We start from the raw sequence: 19,426 nt of genomic DNA on the forward strand, positions 1-19,426 counted from the left end.
TAGCATGGTTTTTCCCTAGACTTGCAACCCAGGTTGCAGGCCCAGCTCAAGTGTGAAAGGTGTGACCCGGGTCACGCCTAAAACAAACTGATTGGCCGGGGACAGTGGCACTTGGAAATTAGATCATCTCCAAGTGCTCACTGAATGTCGGAAGACCTAGGTCACTGCAAGACCTGGGTCCGGTGTGAAGGGTGACGGCCTGGGAATAACTTGTGTCGCCCCCCTAAGTGTTAAAGGGGTAGCCAGTCTTCAACCCGTGCTCGGTGTCCTATTTCCTAGCTGGGTTGAAGCTGGGAATTTATATCTGAAAGTGGTATTAGTGCGGCTGCTTAAAATCTGCCGTATCGGCTTTGCTGCGGACATATGTGTGTAGACTGCGGATGGAGTTTGTGCCAGCGATTTCCTTCGTCCTAGTGTTGCCTTGTGCGAGTGCACTGACAGAAACTGAAAGTTCCTACATGTTTTAACCGTATATTGGGCTTCATCATTCTAGCATGTCTGAATCAACACCACTAAATTAAAAGGTTTTATGCCAGCGTTTAGTTAAACTGTAAACTTTGTTTAATATTAATGAAACATATTCTCTTTCTGCATTCCTTTTCTTTAGGCAAAAATATCCATAATGACTGATTTGCAATTGCCTCTCAGACCTTTGTATGGTAAGTATAGTTGATATAAATTTATCAAGTGACTTGAATTTCATAACTTTCCACCTTTATGCAAAACCATCAACTATACGCTGCCTCATCTATCAAATTGTGTTAAATGTGTGGCCTCAAGTTTTTTGTATTTCCTGTTCTAGGCTTTGCTGCTTGTACATCACTTCTCTAGCTACTTATTCTTGTTACCATTTCCAGAGGCGGATCCAGAAAAAAATTAAAGGGGGCATTATAATTGGGGGAGGGCGGGCGGGGGTAAGTGAACAAGGGGGATATCACCATGACCCCATTGTCCATATAGGGTCTGCCAGCAATTTGCCCATGTATTAATTTAGGGCCTGATTCAGAGCCGGATGCTCTGACCAGAGCGTCCGACTCTGAATCAGGGCCCTCCTACATGAGCGCTCGCTCTGAATCAGGGCCCTCCTACATGAAAATGGAGCGTCCTCCAGGACGCTCGCATAGCTGTGGGTGACCACCCACAGCTTATGCGATCGTCCATGTTGATGGTCGCGATGGTCAAGACCATCGCGACCATCGGGCTTGCAACGGAGACCCTGCGGTAGGGTCTCGCTGCCGCAAGCCCTGGAGTGATTTTGGGTCTATCAGAGCCAAAATCACTCCCACTGACATCACTAGTGATGTCAGTGAGGCCGGCTTCAGACGGTAGGCGTTCCCATGGGAACGCCTCCGTCTGGCAGCCACGCCCCTGGCACGCCTACCTAAGGGGGCGTGCTGTCAATCAACATCGACAGCACGCCCCCTTTGGTGCGAGACCTGGAGCGACGGCTATCCCGTCGCTAGCAGGGTCTCGCGCAGTAGCGCACCATTGACCCGCTTCCGAGCGTCCTGCGCTCGCCAGCGGGTCTGAATGACCCCCTTAGTGTGCACGTGAGAAGCAAAAAGGAGCTGTGGCCAACAATAACTAGGGTTTGCCTCGAGTCATGGGCGTGTAGATTTGCATTACGCCCCGTCGTTGAGTGGCTTCCACAGTATGAGACTGCTCAACGTTGCACCCGCAAATTGGAAAGTCTGCCAGCCAAGAAGAGCTTCAGAGGTGGAACTGCGTGGTCAGGCCTCCAAACTTCCGGACCAGCTCTTCTGCCATTTGCCAGAATTGCCAGATGGCAAGTACGGCCATGAATACACCTATTGAAAACCAATGACTGAACATTCAAGCACCTCCTCCCAACAACCAGCCCTGGCACTAAAAAATAAAACACCAGAACAACCATACAAAAACAAAATGTACATAAAATACACAATGTCATGTCAAGTTATGTCCTACCTGCATTTGCTGCCTTGAAAACTTGCTGCGACTTCCAGCTGGTGTTCTGTTATGGCTTGTGTAAATTACATAAAGTTACAGGCCTGTTTGGAAAATAGATGAGCAATAAACACCTCTTTAAAAGCCAAACAATGAGTGAACACCTATCCTGCACTGGTCTCTCTCATTAACCCCTTCCTCCATATCTGTCTCATTGCCCCCTCCATAGTCATTGCCACCTCCATAGCTCTTTCACTGCCCCCTATCTCCATACTGTATCTCTCTGCCTACCCCCTTCATACCTGTCTCATCACTCCCTGAGCACCCCTTCCTTCATATCCCTCTCATATTGTGTTCCCTGTATCCCTCACTGCCCCTTAATATCGCTCTCATTAGTCCCTTCAATGGCCCCTATATAGCTCTCATTACCCCTCCATAGCTCTTCATTGTCCTCTCTATAGCTCTCTCTGCCCACCCTGAACCCTTTCCATAGCTATCTGCATCCTTCCCCATTAGCAGTATCATTACCGGCCTGAGCGCTCCTCCCTCCATATTTTTCTCCTCGCCCCCTCCAAATCTGTCTCTGTCCCGCTCTACCTCCCCCCTCCATATTGTCTCATCGTCCCCTGAACCAACTTATCTCCATATCTCACTGTCTCACCTCCATAGCAGTGTCATCATCCCCTGAGCCCCTCTTTCCATATTTCTCCTTCATCCACTAGGGGACACTGGAGGCTTCCTGACAGTGAGGTATAGATGTGTGCTAACCGGGAGCTGGCACTTTAAATTTAGAAAGTGTGACTAGCTCCTCCCCCTCTATACACCCCTACAAGCCAGTCTTAGTATTGTGCCCAAGGGAGCTGGTCATACTTTGGGCTTCTCCTCAGGGCATAGTTTAGTTAATAGATAGTTAAATGAAGATGCTGCACTGAGGAATGACAGGCAGCTGGCTACCCCTGCCTGTCTGCAATGATGGAGCTGCCAGGGGGACCCTATCGCAGCTGCTTGCGGCTCGCGCACGGGTTCTCGGCTACAGAGACCACTGTCTCTGGGGTAGTACCAAGACCCGCTGCATGCGGCGTACGTCATGGTCCCCCATTAGCCTCACCGCCACCGGCATCCTCGGCAGTTCTGTGAGTATAAACCTGGCTCCCCAATTAGCGGGCTTGCCAGGCACAAACAAAGGCAGTGTTTTCTAGGCAGCGGCAGTCCGTGGGCGCCATATAACAATTTAAAACGGGCGCCATAGCAAGGAGGGCGGAGCCTAATGCTGAGAGTCTGCTCATTGCTCCCAGCTGCATCGGTGCTTCCTAAAAGCAGCTGATCGTTTCTGACAGCGCTGAGACTGAGTCAGCCTCCCCAGGATTCGTGAGTGATCAGTGGGGTTTAGGCTTTATAGGAGCACAGTGTAATATTACTTGCTATGATTTATGCATAGCACTTTTGGCACTGCTAACAGCGCTGTTTGGGTAGGTGTGGCTCTCCTCCCTCTCTGCCCTTATCTCCTATCTCTCTATATATCTGTCTCTACTCTAATACACTACTGTCTTGTTTGTATGTCAGTGTTGTGTACCATGGCTGGAAGGGGATCTAAAGCTTCACAGAAGACTTTTTTTCTTGCACTAAATGTGCAGAAAAATTTACACAGGGAAAATCATCTAGCTCCCTGTTGTGTGACAATTGTGAATCAGAGCAGCAGGCTCAAGGATCACCCCAGACGCAGGAACCGCTGACTTGGGCGGCACTGTTCACTTCTGCTATGTCACACCTGTCTGCACAACTGGAGGCCTCTCGTAAGGATAGAGAGGTTTCCAGATCTCAGAAGTCTACCCTCTCACGCCCTGAACCGGCCTGGGCTCGGTCCCTAGCCAAGTCAGTAGAGGGGCTCACAAAAGCCATGACCACGTCCCACTCCCCTTCTTCGGGGACTTCACCACAGGTTCCCAAGAAGAGGCTGTTACCCTCAGTCATACAGTTGGATGACTCTGAGGATGAGGAGATGCCCCTACTAGAGGAGGGCGAGTTTCTTGATTCTGGGGAGGAACAGGTCCCGGAGGATGCAGAACCTTTATCCCAGGGGATAAAGGCATTGATTTTAGCAATCCGCCAGGTATTAAATGTGGAGAAAGCGGACCAGGGTTCTGCTCGCCTGTCTATCTTTAGTAAAAAGATACTGCCTCCTTTCCAGCATCAGAGGAGCTGGATTTTATCCTGACCACTGCTTGGAAACACCCGGATAAAAAATTCCAGGTATCCCATCGACTTTTGTCCTCCTATCCTTTCGCTACAGAAAGCAGGAAGCTATGTGAGACTCCTCCTTCGGTAGATCCCTCAGTGTTTCGTCTGTCTAAAAAGACAGTTCTGCCAGTACCAGGGGCCATTTCCTTAAAAGAGACTTCGGACAGGAAGTTGGAGAACACCCTAAAGTCCATTTACACAGTAATGGGTGTGAATCTTCGCCCTGGCTAGTGGGCTGCTGGGTCAATAAAGCGATTGAAGCCTGGGCTAAACAACTATCCGAAGGATTACGGACAGGACTCCCAGCTGAGGATCTTATTCCTTTCGCAGAACAGTTTGGGGAGTTGGCTGCTTATCTTGGCGAGGTGTCTAAAGAGGTATGTAATCTCGCCTCTAGGTCTTTCGCTCTAGCAATATCAGACCGCAGAGCTCTTTGGCTGCGACAGTGGTAGGCTGTCTTATCTCCCCTCAGCAACTCTGTCTACTCATAAGCCTTATTCAGGTCCGTCCTTTCGTGCCCCTGGAAGATTTAGAGGCAGTTCCAGAGGTAGGGGTAGAACCGCAGCAACCTCTACACACCAGGACAGTAAACCCTCCACCAAACCCAGTGCATCACGGGTTTCCCTCTCACCTGGGGGACCCAAGGGTGGGAGCTCGTCTTCAATCCCTACCTGAGAGTATTCAAGTCCAAGATGGAGTCCCTTCAATCTGTCATTGCGGGGCTCGAGGCAAACAAGTTCCTGGTGTCTTTGAACATAAAAGATGCCTACCTATCCAGAAACCAATTACTACAAAACATACTGGTGACTAACAGGGCTCCTCATACGACACGGGTGGATCCTGAACTTTCCCAAGTCCCATCTGCAGCCAACACAGAGGCTTCAATTTCTGGGGATGTTTCTGGACACGGTATTTCAGAAGGTCTTTCTTCCTCATGAAAGGCAACTTCCATTCAGGAGATGGTGCGGCTGATCTTACAACATCAGCGAGTATCGGTGCACCTGTGCATACGACTCCTCGGGAAGATGGTTGCGACCTTCGAGGCCATTCCATACGGCCGTTTCCACTCCAGCCCTTTTCAACTGGACCTCCTCTCTCAATCGTCGGGATCTCATCTATTCCTTCACCAACGAGTGATGCTGGCTCCCAGAACTGATATGTCTTCTCTGGTGGCTGAATTAATCTCACCTGTTGGAGGCAAGAGGTTCAAAGTGTGGGATTGGATTCTCCTCACCGCAGACGCGAGTCTGAGAGGCATTGACTCTGGAGAACCAGTTCCAGGGCTGCTGGACTCCACAGGAAGCGATACTGCCCATAAACATCTTAGAAATACGGGTAGTGTTTTATGCTCTTCAACTAGCGCATCACCTGTTACAGGGTCAAGCCGTCCGAGTCCAGTCAGACAACGCCACGGTGGTGGTGCACATAAACCGACAAGGCGGCACCAGAAGTCGGGTGGCAATGAAGGAGGTAAACCACATTCTACTCTGGGCGGAGGAATTCACCATGGCAATATTTATTTCAGGCGTGGACAGTTGGGAGTCCGACTACCTCAGTCGTTGGGACGTACATCCCGGGGAGTGGGCGCTCCATTCCCAGGTATTTCAACAGCTTGTTTAAAGGTGGGGCCTTCCACAAGTCGACCTAATGGCGTCCAGACACGATCATCAACTGCCTCTGTACTGCTTTTGGACAAGAGACCGGGAGGCCGTGGCAGTGGATGCACTCTCAACACCCTGGTGGTTCCGATTTGTCTATCTGTTTCCGCCAATTCCTCTTCTACCTCGGCTTCTGCAATGTATCAAGAAGGAAAGGGCCATGGTTCTGTTAGTGGCTCCAGATTGGCCCCGCAGAGCTTGGTATTCCAGCCTGCGTCTACTGTTGATAGACGATCTGTGGCCTCTACCGCTGCGAAAAGATTTCCTGCAGCAGGGTCCTTGCGTCTATCCAGACTTAAGGCGGGTATGTTTGATGGCGTGGCTGTTGAAAGGGCAATCTTACGGCGAAAGGGGATCCCATCTACTGTGATCCATACCATGCTCCGGGCCTGGAAGGAAGTTACTTCCAGACACTACCACTGTATCTGGAAGGCTTATGTGATCTGGTGTGGATCACCTCCTACAATGTTCAAGGTGTCCAGACTCCTACTTTTCCTGCAGGCGGGCTTTTCAGCAGGCCTACGTCTTGGATGCCTGAAGGTTCAGATTTCAGCACTGTCCATTTTCTTCCAGATGAAAATGGCCTTACTCCCGGATGTTCAGACTTTTCTGCAGGGGGTTATCCGGTTACAACCACCCTTTGTTCCTCCCACGACTCCGCGAGACTTGGATCTTATTCTCTCTTTCTTGCAGTCTTCTCGGTTTGAACCGTTACAGACTGTTGAGTTTAAGCATCTCTCGTGGAAGGTGGAACTTCTCCCAGCCCTGGCTTCAGCCAGGCGAGTGTCTGAGCTCGGGGCTCTCCCCTGTCGTCCTCCGTACTTGGTATTCCATGTGAATGGGCTGAACTCCGTACGCAGACGGTATTCCTTCCTAAAGTGGTCTCTGCGTTCCACATAAACCAACTTATTGTGGTGCCGGTTCTTCCTGAGGACTCGCCAGCTTCCAGATCCCTGGACGTCGTTAGAACCATCCGGATCTACGTGGATAGGGCCGCATCTCTATGGAAATCAGATTCACTGTTTGTCTGGTATGATGTTGCTCGTCCTGGTTGGCCGGTTTCCAAGCAGACTATTGCACGCTGGATCAGTCTGACCATCAGACAGGCCTATGTGGGCGCCTCTAAGGAACCTCCGGCTTCCATTACAGCGCATTCTACACGCTCGGTGGGTCCCTCGTGGGCGGCTGCCTTCAGGCTCAACTTTGTCGGGCGGCCACTTGGTCGGGCCGGCATACCTTTGTCCGGTTTTACCCTTTTAATACGTTCACGCCCTCTGCCTCGCAATATGGCCGTGCTGTTCTGCAGGGTTCTCAGCGCTCTCCCGCCCGAGATGGGAGCTCTGGGACGTCCCCACTGTCATGAAGCCTCCAGTGTCCCCTAGTGGATGAAGGAGAAAACAGGATTTTGGTACTTACCGATAAATCCCTTTCTCCTATTCCACAGGGGACACTGGACGCCCACCCGGCGCTGTTCATTCCTGCCATGGTTGGTTGTCATTCTACGTTATGACTGATTACTTTTCTTTTTACATGTTATGTGTTTTGTCATTATGTGTACTTGCTTCACCTCCTCTTCTGCAGTTTTTTTTTTCCAGCTCTCCTCGGGCACAATTTCCTAAGACTGGCTTGTAGGGGGGTATAGAGGGGGAGGAGCTAGTCACACTTTCTAAATTTAAAGTGACAGCTACCGGTTAGCAACCATCTATACCCCACTGTCATGAAGCCTCCAGTGTCCCCTGTGGAATCTGAGAAAGGGATTTATTGGTAAGTACCAAAATCCTGTTGTCTGCCTCCCTACTCCTCATAGCAGTATCATTTCCTCCTGAGCCCCCCCTCTCCATGTTGTGTTTAAAACAATAAAACATGTATGATTAGAATGAGTGAGTTGGTACTAACAAGTCTAGTCCTCAGATGTTGTTACATGAAAGTCTTATTGGAGGCTCACATTCCACTGTTGGCTTCTTGTTTCTTTGCTTTGCTTTGCTTTGTTTACACCATTGCCTATAAATATAAGAACTTTAAAAAACACAAATAAATGCACATGACCCAGTCAGATCTTAATAATTGTATGACAATTTTGTAGTGTATTGAGAAGAGATACTATAATATATTTTGTGTTGGTGTACGTATTTTAAAGGCTGATTAACTATATATAATATTTTCCTTTGTACTTGTGTAATGTACAATAAATATAGTATTAAGATGTGACTGTATTTTTCCTGTCTCAAATATTTTCCCAGTTTCTATAAAGGTACAGTATTGCTAGCTATGTTTTGCAGTATTTAGTTTGCCTGTAGAATCTTTTTTTCACGATCTCAAAATCCTGGACCCTTTTTATTATTATTTCTTGTGATAGATCTCTTTCATAACTCAAAAGGCTGGATTCATGTGGGGCTGGTCCAGGTGTGGAGGCCTGGAAAAATGACAGCAGGAAAAAGTGAGAAAGACACAGAACCCTAAGGAGCAATTCAGTTAACTGTGAGACTTATTGTGGGCTTTTAGCTCCAAGTTTAAGTGCCCAATGCTGTTGAATTATATCCCGCAGTAAGCCTCATATCCCACGAACCCTATTGCTAGCACAGTAAGGCATAGATTCTGTGTTAAGTGCCCGGAGCTATGCAGTTGGTGTGCTAAATAAGCCTGCAATATGCCCCGTGGGTGCACTTAATGCAATTTTCTGTTTGCACCCTTCTGAAGTGCGAACAGTAATCCACATTAAGTGCACCCTCGGGACTTACCACGTACAGTAATTGAATAGCTCCGGTCTATTAACCCGGGTGCTAAAAGCTTGCAGTAAGTCCCGTGGTTAATTGAGTTGCCCCCTAAGTATACTCCTAGTGTGGCTGATACAGATTTGAACATACGTCCAGAGAGGCGGAACATAGATGTGAAGGGGCATTCACAAGTATACAAAGATCAAAAAGGCATGTTCACGCAAATTCAAGCCATGCAGACCAACACGTATGCATACACATGCCTGTTAAAAGGTGTGCCTTTTATACCCAGTAAAGGGCAGAAACAAGTACACTGATAATGATGACTTGTAATAAACCAGATGCATACAGTATATGGCCGAACCTGAGGCGTCCTGAGATGTGTACAGCTCTGCATATGTGCGAACATAAAGTGTTTTTCACAGTATGTGTCTTTTTAAATAATGTACAAGCTTGGAAAATGACCTACTGGAATATTGTGTGCTTCTCTCTTTATTGGGGCTATATTATGGCATCCTAGGGTTTGGTGCATTGACACAGTCATGGTCTGGAAGTGACAACTACATCTTTAGTTGCTGCTTCATTAAAGTGAGTACACACCTAGCAGATTATTCTGCAGATCGAGTGATCTGCAGATATATCTGTAGATGATGGTCGTTCATATACACTGAACGACCATCATCTTCCAGGCAGCCGTGGGTCCCGCTGGCCGGGGGGCTTGTCCGCCCCCTTCCCAGCGGCTGCCACTGCATGTGTACAGGCAGGCCGCCCGTACACACCTGTCGATGGATAGATACAGTATGTCTGCAGACATATCTGTCCATCGGCTGTGCAGCACAGCCAATGCGATATGTCTGTGAATGACTCAGTTCACAGACATATTGCTGGTACACACTGGCCGACGGGCAGCAGATATATTGGCCGATCAATTGAATAGCCAATATATCGGTCAGTGTGTACCCAGCTTTAGGCTATGTAAAAATTACATACTGTAAGCTTGTTTTTGACTTTATTGGTACACTTGTGAAAGTAGATATCATATGAGCGTATAATCAACATCAGCCTGTTTGTCAGTTATACTCTGGTACTAACTTAACAAAGATGCACCATAGATTTATATTTATATAAATTGCTGGTGAGTCATGTGACCATCTTCTTGAGGATTTCTATTAACATTGGCTAATTTTTACTAAATGTTCTTTTATCTCACAGTAATGCCATGCCAATAGATTGCTCTTGATAATGCATATGTGTGCTTAGTTTGGGATATGCAGCAATTAGTTTAGTTCATAAACCTATTTGTCAGACCTAGGAAGGCACAGGCTGAGGTCGTTTTGCTCAAGAACAGCACAGAACTGATTAAAGGTTCATTTTATACCTATACTTAATTTTTATTGTGTTTTTGCTATTTTATAGTTACAAGCTTCCCATTCATTTTGTCAAAATTGTGGATTTTCATTCTGCACATTTATTAATTTAATGTATGACAAACTAATTATTACACTGTATATAATGTATTTTTTAATTTTAGGGCTAATTCCGAGTTGGGAGTAAAGCAAAGAGCAAGTAACTTTGCACCTTGGCTAAACCTTGCTGCACTGCAGGTGGAGCAGATTTAAAATGTGCAGAGAAATGTAGATTTGATAGTGGTGTGTCTTAGCTCAAATATAAATCGCAGTGTAAAAATAAAGCTGTCCAACATTTGTGAGCTACATGCAAATGCAGCCAGTATGTACCCCGGATGCAAAGAAAATAAATGTATTTGCACCCGTTGCAACTTGGTGTGTCCCAGATATAAAGTTACTTGCCTTTTTTGCTTTGCTCCCAATTCAGAATCAGTCCCATGATGATTGTTTTTTGTAGTTACAAAATGATACATTGAAAATAGATCACAAATGACCACTGGTTTACTTTCAGGTTCCAGTGAAAATATGTCTTTTGTAGACCATATGAGACGACGCAGTTGTGAACTAGTACACACACCATTGCCTTGTGTTAACAAGGCCATTCACCACATTGAGAAGCTGGAAGTGAAGATTAAAGAGTGGTTTATGCAGGTTAGAATAAGTCTTCTTTGTATCATGACTATCTACAAGGGGGGTTCAATAAGTAAGGTAACAAGACCTCTCACCTGTAAGTGCAGGTAGACCACTGCTTCACCTCACGGCCATTAGACTGCACCTCATAGGGTTTGGTACACTTCCAACAGCAGGACAGACATTCAAGATGTGCAGCGATCTGGCCAGCCAAGCACATCCACCACTGATGACAAAAAGGCAGTGCACCAAACCCAAACCTGTTTCCGTGACATGGCTTTGTCACCGTATACTGTACCTTCACAAGTTGATGAATTTTAACTGCTGCTGATGAGCCCTTTAGACGCAGAAATCTGATTGGTCATACTACGTACCTTAATGTTTGACCATGTTTCCGCCAGCCCCACCATCTCGCAACTGATGTTGGGATAGTATGACTGATCTGAGGCGCAGTCTAATGGCCGTGAGGGGAAGCAGTGGTTTACCTGCTCTGGCCTAATGGGAAAGTAGTATGAAATAGAGAACATTGCACACATCAGAGGTCTTGTTACCTTACTTATTGAACTACCCCCGTAATGTCTTATAGAGTTCCAGCTTGCAGCGTCCATGTGTAAGTATGCTTAATCTTAGCTCCTGCTAATTCATCCTTCCTCAGTCCTTTTTTCAGCTTTTTTGGGGGAAAGTTGTTTATAATTCTTGTTCTAGTCTGGTCCTTGTTAGAAGCCCCACAGTGCATTGGACGTTCAACGATTGTTCAAAATGTAAAATTACTAGCTGTGTACAAAAGTAGATTGTTGCCACTGAAGGAATTGCTCAGGACATATTCAGTACATATCTGGGAACTCTGCAAGATTGAATGCTATTCATAGCTTATGTGGTGAAAGAATAAAGATCCGGTCTGTCTGTCAATGTTCTGAATGTGTTAGGTCTACAATAAAATGGAGCACCATTGCTGACCATGCCTCAGATAATAATTTATATGGATACTATGAATTGCCCTTCAAATCTTGTAACCAGGCTTATACTTTGGGAGTGATGTATCAAACCTTCTAAAGAGGACAGGTGGAAAAGTTGCCCATAGCAACCATTCAGCTTCCAGATATCATTTTATACAATGTACTAGATAAATGATAGCTAAAAGCTGCTTGGTTGCTATGGGCAACTTTTCAAATTGTCAATGTTAGAAAATGTGATCAATCTCTCCCTTTATCTCATCTCCACAGACCCTATGTACCTTGTTAGTCCACAAGGATAACAGCATCTGATAGTGTCAACTGAACAAAGGGGGTGATTCAGTAGTGGACAGAATTGCAAAGCTAAACGCAAGCATGGGTGCAAGTATATTTTCGTGTTGTAAAAATCCAATTTTAAAAACCGGAAAAAAAGCCTGCTGTAACCGCGTGCAATGTTTAAAACACTTGACGCATCCATACCGCCCACCCGAAAAATTAGACCCGGTGCGTTGAAACCATTTTCAACAATTTATAATTTTTTTTAAACCAATATTTGCACGGTCGTTTTTCGGCAAAGTACTCAACTCACATTTTTTTTAAGCTAATTTATCATAAGAGGGGGTGTCCAAAGGGTTCTGAAGAAATCCCCCCATTTTTAGCCAACAATAGGGATTTTGCTTTTTTTTCTCCTGGTCTGGGATGGAGAAAACGTGTCTGCATTTTCACCTGTTTGCCATTTCCTCCCTTTTTTTTTGGCGCAAATTCTGCAATTTTTTGTTGAAAAAATTATGTTTTTGCCAATGGCGGAAAAAACACCCTGTTTTGCCGCTGTTTGAAAACGGCCCAAAGAATACTAATCCTAAATACTTAATACACTATTAGCGAATTAAGGGCCTGATTCAGACCCACTCGCGAGCGGCTGTCCGCTCGCAAGTGGGTCGATGTTCTGCACTGAGCATGCGCACGACGGAGGGAGCTCCGTCGTGTGCATGCGCCAGACGCGACGAGCGAAGGACTTTCCTTCGCTCGTTGTGTCTGATCAAAGGGGGCGTGCTGTCGATGTTGATTGACAGCACGCCCCCTTTGGTGGGCGTGCCGGGGGCGTGCCTCCCTGACGGGGGCGTTCCTAAAGGAACGCCTACCGTCAGAAGCCGGCCCACTGACATCACTAGTGATGTCAGTGGGAGTGATTTTGGCTCTGATAGAGCCAAAATCACTCCGGGCCTTGCGGTTGAAAACCTCAACCGCAGGCTCCGGCTCGCAGTTTCGATGGTCGCGATGGTCAAGACCATCGCGGTCATCAAACTGCACGCTCGTATAGGCTGTGGGTGGTGACCCACAGCTATACGAACGTCCAGGAGGACGCTCCATAGTTATGGAGGACGGCCCTCATTCAGAGCGTGCGCTCTGCTCAGAGCGTACGGCTCTGAATGAGGGCCTAAGACACAATATTTGGGAAAAAAGTACTCCAGCACGGGAATTGCTATCCGTGACGGTGCATCTAAGACTATATAGCACAAAAAGGATAGGTGCACTTGAGCCCCCACTTCCCCCATCCCAGCCCCGCATCTTACCTTGCTCCAGCAAGCGGATCCCTCCTCCTCTGTGGTGCCATCTTCCCAGTGATATTCGGTAAGATGGTGTATGCACACAAGAGAGCAAATTCTCTCGCACAGTGCCAGTGTCTTTGCTTTCACTGCGCAGCACCATTTTTTCAAAGATGTCACTGGGAAGATGGCGCTGTGAAGGAGGAGGGACCTGCTTTCTGAAACAAGGTATTCTGTGGATGCAGGGTGTGCGGTGCGTGGCACAGCCTGCACTGATTATAAATAACATTTGTGCTTCTACACCTGTGTATAAAGGGGATGCAGTCAGGAAGCCGACGGTCGAAATGCCTACCGCCGGCTTCCCGACTATCAAATCCTGGCAAGGTACTAATGACAGGTATCAAAATCCCGACGCCTATCATTAGACCTATGCCGGGAGCTCGACGCCCCGCATACCGAATGAAAGTAAGCCGGGCGTGGACAGCCGCGCGGGGGGGGGAGGGTTAGGTTTTAGGGCTTCCGGGGGACTTAGGGCTAGGCACCCCCCCGGGGGACTTAGGTTTAGGCTGCGGGGTAGGGGGGGTTAGGGTTAGGCACTTGGGGGGGGGGGTAGGGTTACGCACCCCTAAAGGAGGATTAGGGTAGGGTTAGGGGTACTTACCTAAATTAGCGATCAGGATCTTCACCCCTGCCGGGCTTCCGCAGTCGGGATTAGAACCGCCGGCCATGCGGCTGGCAGTATTACATACTGATTACGTATGAAGTGCCCATTACTGGGATGCCAAATTACTATCTCAATGTTGCTTACTTTGTTACAGCAACACTGATACCGCTGGTACGGCAAGATGTGCCTACATTTGGCGATATACCTGGTAGGCACAGATTCAGAACTCCAGCAATTCAGTGTTCACGTTTCAGTTACTCACTACATAAAAGGATTAGATTTTATTATGGAGGGCGCGTGTCCATGATGGGGTGTTGTTATTCATGGTGACATATGCACTTTGTCTATTTAATTATATATTTCATTATATAACATGTTATTTCATTATTTTCAGCATGACAGTATTGCACAGAAAAGAAGTATTAAATGGTAAGAATCATCATCCTGCTCTCCAAACCCTGTTATTACTATCACCTAATGTTTTCAGTGTGGCCACTCATAGGGGCCTATGTATGAAGCTGCGTGTTACATAAAATTATACAGAAACTGCAGTTTCTGCTTAATTTTATGTATTGTTCCTATGTACCAATATATTAGCACAATGCAGGAGATTTCACAGATCTTCAGATGGTGTAAACTGCTGTAAGCCTATAGAGGCTCCATGTGCAGAAAATAGATCTTTCCATCTCTCTCTCGCAACCTCCGGCCGATTATGGAAGCTGACACTGTGCACATGCACAGTGTCAGCTTCCACAGAAAGACTTCTACAATTTTCCAGGGATATAACTCGCAGGGACAGTGGTTACCGCAACCGCTGTCCCTGTGGGTTCCCCTTTGTACAAAGCGGGGATATTTTTATGAAAAATGGTTAACACAATCTTAAAATGTTAAATCTCACAATTCGCATTCCCCATAGAAACCTATGATGGGAAACAGGAACCTCTGTACTACATCCAGGGAATACTTACATTTTGCGGATATTTAGGGGGATCGCCCACAAAATTAGTTTAATAAAAATGCCCCCATGAGTTTTTTTTTACACGATTTTCAATGTTGTAGAAAACAGGACTTTTTCAATCCTTCTCAACAAATTCCATTGTTTATATAGGAAAGGTTCCTGGACTGCACACCCTGAATATATATAATGGGAGGTGCTTCCTGATGAGACTAATTGCAGGCACAGAAACAGACAAATCTCAGGTGCACAACTCCAAATTATTGATAATATATAAATTAGGGGTGTGCACCAGCCACTTTTCGTGTTTTGGTTTTGGATCTGGATCTTTCTTCGTGTTATCTCAGCCAATGAATGGCTCCCTCCATTGTAGTCAATGGTGGGAACCGCAGGGTAAACGTTAATAACCTTGTGGCTCCCACCATTGACTACAATGGAGGGAGCCGTTCATTGGCTGAGAGAGACGGGAGATGGCCTCTCTCAGCCAATGAACGCTTAGCAGCGGGGTTTCCATGTTGATACCCCGCCGCTAAGCTCTCATTCGGGAAGTACCGTTCTATAGAATGGTACTAAGTTCGTGGATCGCGTTTTCGTTTTTTTTTTTTTTGCCAAGTCCGGGGATGCCTACTTTGGAACGAAGAGGACAGAACCTCGCATAGGAGATGGTGAGTATGTTTTTTTTCACAGGTCCCCTATGGATACTTTACCGGACAAGTGGACTGATGCTACAGGGTTACATAGGTGAGTATGTGTACATGTGTGTGTGTGTGTGTGTGTATGTATGTTTAATAAACTTATACTGTCACGGTGTGTGTGTCCTGTGTTTTTTTTACATTTTTTTTACAGGTGAGCTACAGGTACTAGTGGGCCCTTAATTCCCTGCATGCTGGTACTTGTGGTTCTCCAAGTACCAGCATGCGGGGCAGGCTTGCTGGGACTTGCAGTTCTACTTGTAAAGACAATGTTTGATATTCTTTATTTACACCACACCACACAATCAACCCGCCACCCACCGCCACCAGGGGTGGCGGGGATAGCCCCGGGCTATCAGCCTGGGCCTGGGGTGCCCTGGAGAGGGTGACCCCTTTATTGGGCGGGTCCCCAGCTCTCCAGGGATCCCCGGCCTGGGCTGACTAGCGGTCAGGGCTGATGCTGCGGCTGGGGGGCCCGGTGAAAGGGCTCCCCGGGCTGTGGCATCAGCCCCCCGCTAGAAAAAGTCCAGTGCTGGTTCTGGAACATACAGGGGAACCCTACTAATTTTTTTCCCCTGTATTTCCAGAACCAGGACCGGATCAGAGCCCAGAGCTGGTTGCGCAGAATACGGGGGACCCCTACGTTATTTGTCCCCCGTATTTTGGCAACCAGCGCTGGTTCTGACTAGCCCGGTGCTGGTTGTGCTTAAGTACAGGGGACCCCTACGTCGTTTGTCCCCTGTATTTAAGCACACCCAGCACTGGGTCACTAATGCCCGGGGCTGGTTGCTCTTTTTTTGGGGGGGGCACGCCATTTTTTTCTTTTTTTACACAGGTTTTTCTTTTTTTATTACCACAGCAGCACAGACGGGTCTCACGGACCCGTCAGTGCTCTGTGTCAATGACACAGATGCAAGTAGCACGGATCTCCTGGTCCGTGCGTGCATCTGTGTCATTGAAATACACAGCAGCACAGACGGGTCTCACTGACCCATCTGTGCTCTGTGTCACTGTCAATCACACAGATGCATGTAGCACGGATCTCACGAGTCCGTGCTACATGCAAATGAGCACCATAATGCTGATTGGCTGAGAGCCATGACAGACGGCTCTGTCAGCCAATCATCACTTTGCCCATTAAAGGCAAAGGCATTTTTTTTTAAATGGCCGCTCGAGGCAAAACCTCGAGATCCGACAGCAGATCTCGAGTTTTTGCCTCGGGAGAGGGATCCGGGGCAGACGGAGATCCGAGCTTGGGCTCGGATCGCCCCGGATCCCCGAAGTTCGGGTGGGTTCGGTTCTCAGGGAACCGAACCCGCTCATCCCTAATATAAATGCAATCAAATTTTGCAATCAATAGAGGTTTTTAGCATAATCATGGCCAAGGTTATATATCCATTGTTTGTCTGAAACCAAATGAAGCACAGTGTACATTAACCACTATTCTGGTGAAAGTATCACATTTTCAGCATGTGTGCAAAAGTGAGGTGTCCATGCACATCACATATTTACAATAAACTTAACCAAATGGGGCATGTGTATGCATAGACCAATAAACAATACTATGCAAATATAGATTCTTTATGTCACAAATATCTTGCTCCTTGGAAATGGTTCCTCTGACTTCATTGGACAAAAAACTCTTCTACAGTTAATAATCTGTTATAGTAGTACTGTATCTACCTTTTTATAAGCCTTGATAACATTAGTTGAAAAGAAAAAAAGTTAACAAGGCATCAACAAAAATAGACAGGATAATCATAAATATGTAACTCGTATAACAATGAACATGGGTTCTATTCCCTCCAACCATATAGCAATACAATTACATTTTTGTTGTGTAGTAAATAATCTATAGGGGAGAATTTACAAAGCAGCGGGTTGCATGTGAATATTTTAAACGGCACCCGGAGTCAGTGTAAAGCACGCAAACGTAAATTCTCCCCAAAGTCTTCAAATATTTATATACTATAGTAGTCATCATTGAGAGGCCCAGGTGTATATGTAAAATATCAAAGGATAATTTAGCAACTATGGGCCTGATTCAGAGATGGACGCAAAGCCATGTTTACACAGTTGAGCTATTATCGGTAATCTGCACTTGCGTCTGGGTCATACTGCGCATGCATTTAGTTTCATTTAATTGTCGCTTGCAGAAAGAGTTTATTCATAAAGTGATTGACAGTCAGCGAACGTTTTCGGGACATGCCTGCAACTGCAATCCTGTATGCTGTAGAAACGAATCCGGTGTTTCAGTTCCCACGGCCATTCTGCACGACCATAGGGTTACTCAGAAGTCCGATTATCGGCTAATCTCTGACCGATGCTGGGTCTGTACGAAATACTTGGATTTGTGAAGCCGCCGGTGGCGTCTCAATACAGATCCAGACGGCTGCGACATTTGCATATTTTTGCAAATCCACTGTGTACGGAATCGCAGTTGCGCCGGCATTTGCGTCCATCTCTAAATACAGGAAGACCATATAGGATTTTTAAGTGGTCTCCAATTTATTGATGATATTTGCCTGCAGTAGAATAGTATACATTTAGGAAAAGCCTCTCATTGCTGGCCCACTATTTCCAGCACTCAGACCTCTCTCTAAGGGATTTTTACACTCACTGTATGCTCCCCATTTGCTGATAAGATGAGGTATGGGACATGCTGACTCATAAATGGCCGTGGTTTGTGCCAATCTTTTATTGCTGGTTGTGATGTTAACTGCAGATCCCTCCCTACCTCACAGCATAGCAGATCAGCAATTGGGGGAATGTATGGTACTAGTTTTATAAAAGTGCATTTTTTTAAAGGTTGGTTTTGGCTTTAAATTTTTTTTAAATATCAGCCCTTTTAAAAACCGGTACCCTATTACATTCTCCCTGTGTCCTTCTTGTAGTTGGAAAAACAATAACTAATATTCTTTTTCGGGTAGGGTTCCAATGTGAGCATGCCTTATACACTACTTTAAGACCACACCTTTAGTTTAAACTTTCATATACTAAAATACGTTTTTAAACATTACATTTACATTTTTAGGGCTTCCAGTGAGAGCGGTAATGATGGAGTCAGAGATGTCACAGCAGAATCCCCAGTGTTACATATTACAGGTGTTGGTCTCATTGACAAAGGTAGGATATTTTTTTTTTTACATTTATAGGATATTATGCTAAAAGTACTTATTTAAAAAAAAAAAAAACAATACATGTTTTCTTGATCTCATTTCACTCAGTAAAATAAATGCATCTTCTGGTTTGAAGCTATGCTAAGAAGTTTTCTGTTGTCAATGTATTGGCCATTGTGGCTACTTTCCACTGCCGCCCCCTTTTCATTTACTTTACTCAGGCAAATATAGCTGCAGTTTTCAGTCATTTTAATTGTTTAAAAACCAGATGATTTTTGCCCCAAATAACATCTTATTTGTTAGTATACAGTGACACCACTAGAGCAGAGGCTTTTAGAGGTCTTTGTTTGGAATTTTGCAAACGTCTTATTAATACATGAATATTGGTTCCGATTGCTTTATGGTAAATGTGTTCTTGGTACACACTATAGCGAAGCATGCATCTGATACACAGCATTTTAGTTATCATCACTTACAGACTATGGGCCTTATTCAGTCGCACGCAAGGCGGTGGCATCTGCTATTTTTCACACTTAGCATTCGTGCAAACATATGCATCTTTTCAGACCTGTAGCCTATTCAGTTTGGCACAGAAGTCAGCTGCGTCTCCACTTGCGGCTAAATAGATGTAAATGGGAGGCAACAGGGCATTAGCGTAAATTTGTAGTGGTCGTGCAGATGGAACTGCGGCCCTTTCCCAGGTGAGCATATGTAAACATCTGGCTATTTGAGACAGACCTCTTGCACCAAGTATAAGGCAGTTGCATATGTGTGTTGATCGTGATGACAGCTGCTCTCACAAGCGGATGTATAGCTGCACTACAGCCACATACATTTGGCCGACTTTGAATACAAGCAGAAATCCACAGTTATTTTTAATCTGAAGATGCGGCCACTTTGCTTGTGACTTTGACTCAGCCCCTA

At 46.1% G+C, this 19,426-nt stretch overlaps 1 protein-coding gene across 1 annotated transcript in view; it reads left to right on the forward strand.

Annotated features, from left to right (window-relative positions):
* The window catches only part of CCDC178 (coiled-coil domain containing 178), a 434,648-nt gene that overhangs the window by 17,635 nt on the left and 397,587 nt on the right, over window positions 1-19,426 (forward strand). The window contains exons 2-5 of the mRNA XM_088469772.1: window positions 608-659; window positions 10,454-10,593; window positions 14,131-14,165; window positions 18,418-18,509. Coding sequence (XP_088325898.1) covers window positions 623-659; window positions 10,454-10,593; window positions 14,131-14,165; window positions 18,418-18,509 — 304 coding nt within the window. The 5' untranslated portion in view covers window positions 608-622. The remainder of the gene's footprint in view (window positions 1-607; window positions 660-10,453; window positions 10,594-14,130; window positions 14,166-18,417; window positions 18,510-19,426) is intronic.

The sequence above is a fragment of the Taudactylus pleione genome, unplaced genomic scaffold (assembly GCF_031769625.1).
Source record: "Taudactylus pleione unplaced genomic scaffold, aTauple2 ptg000093l, whole genome shotgun sequence".
NCBI lineage: Eukaryota > Metazoa > Chordata > Amphibia > Anura > Myobatrachidae > Taudactylus > Taudactylus pleione.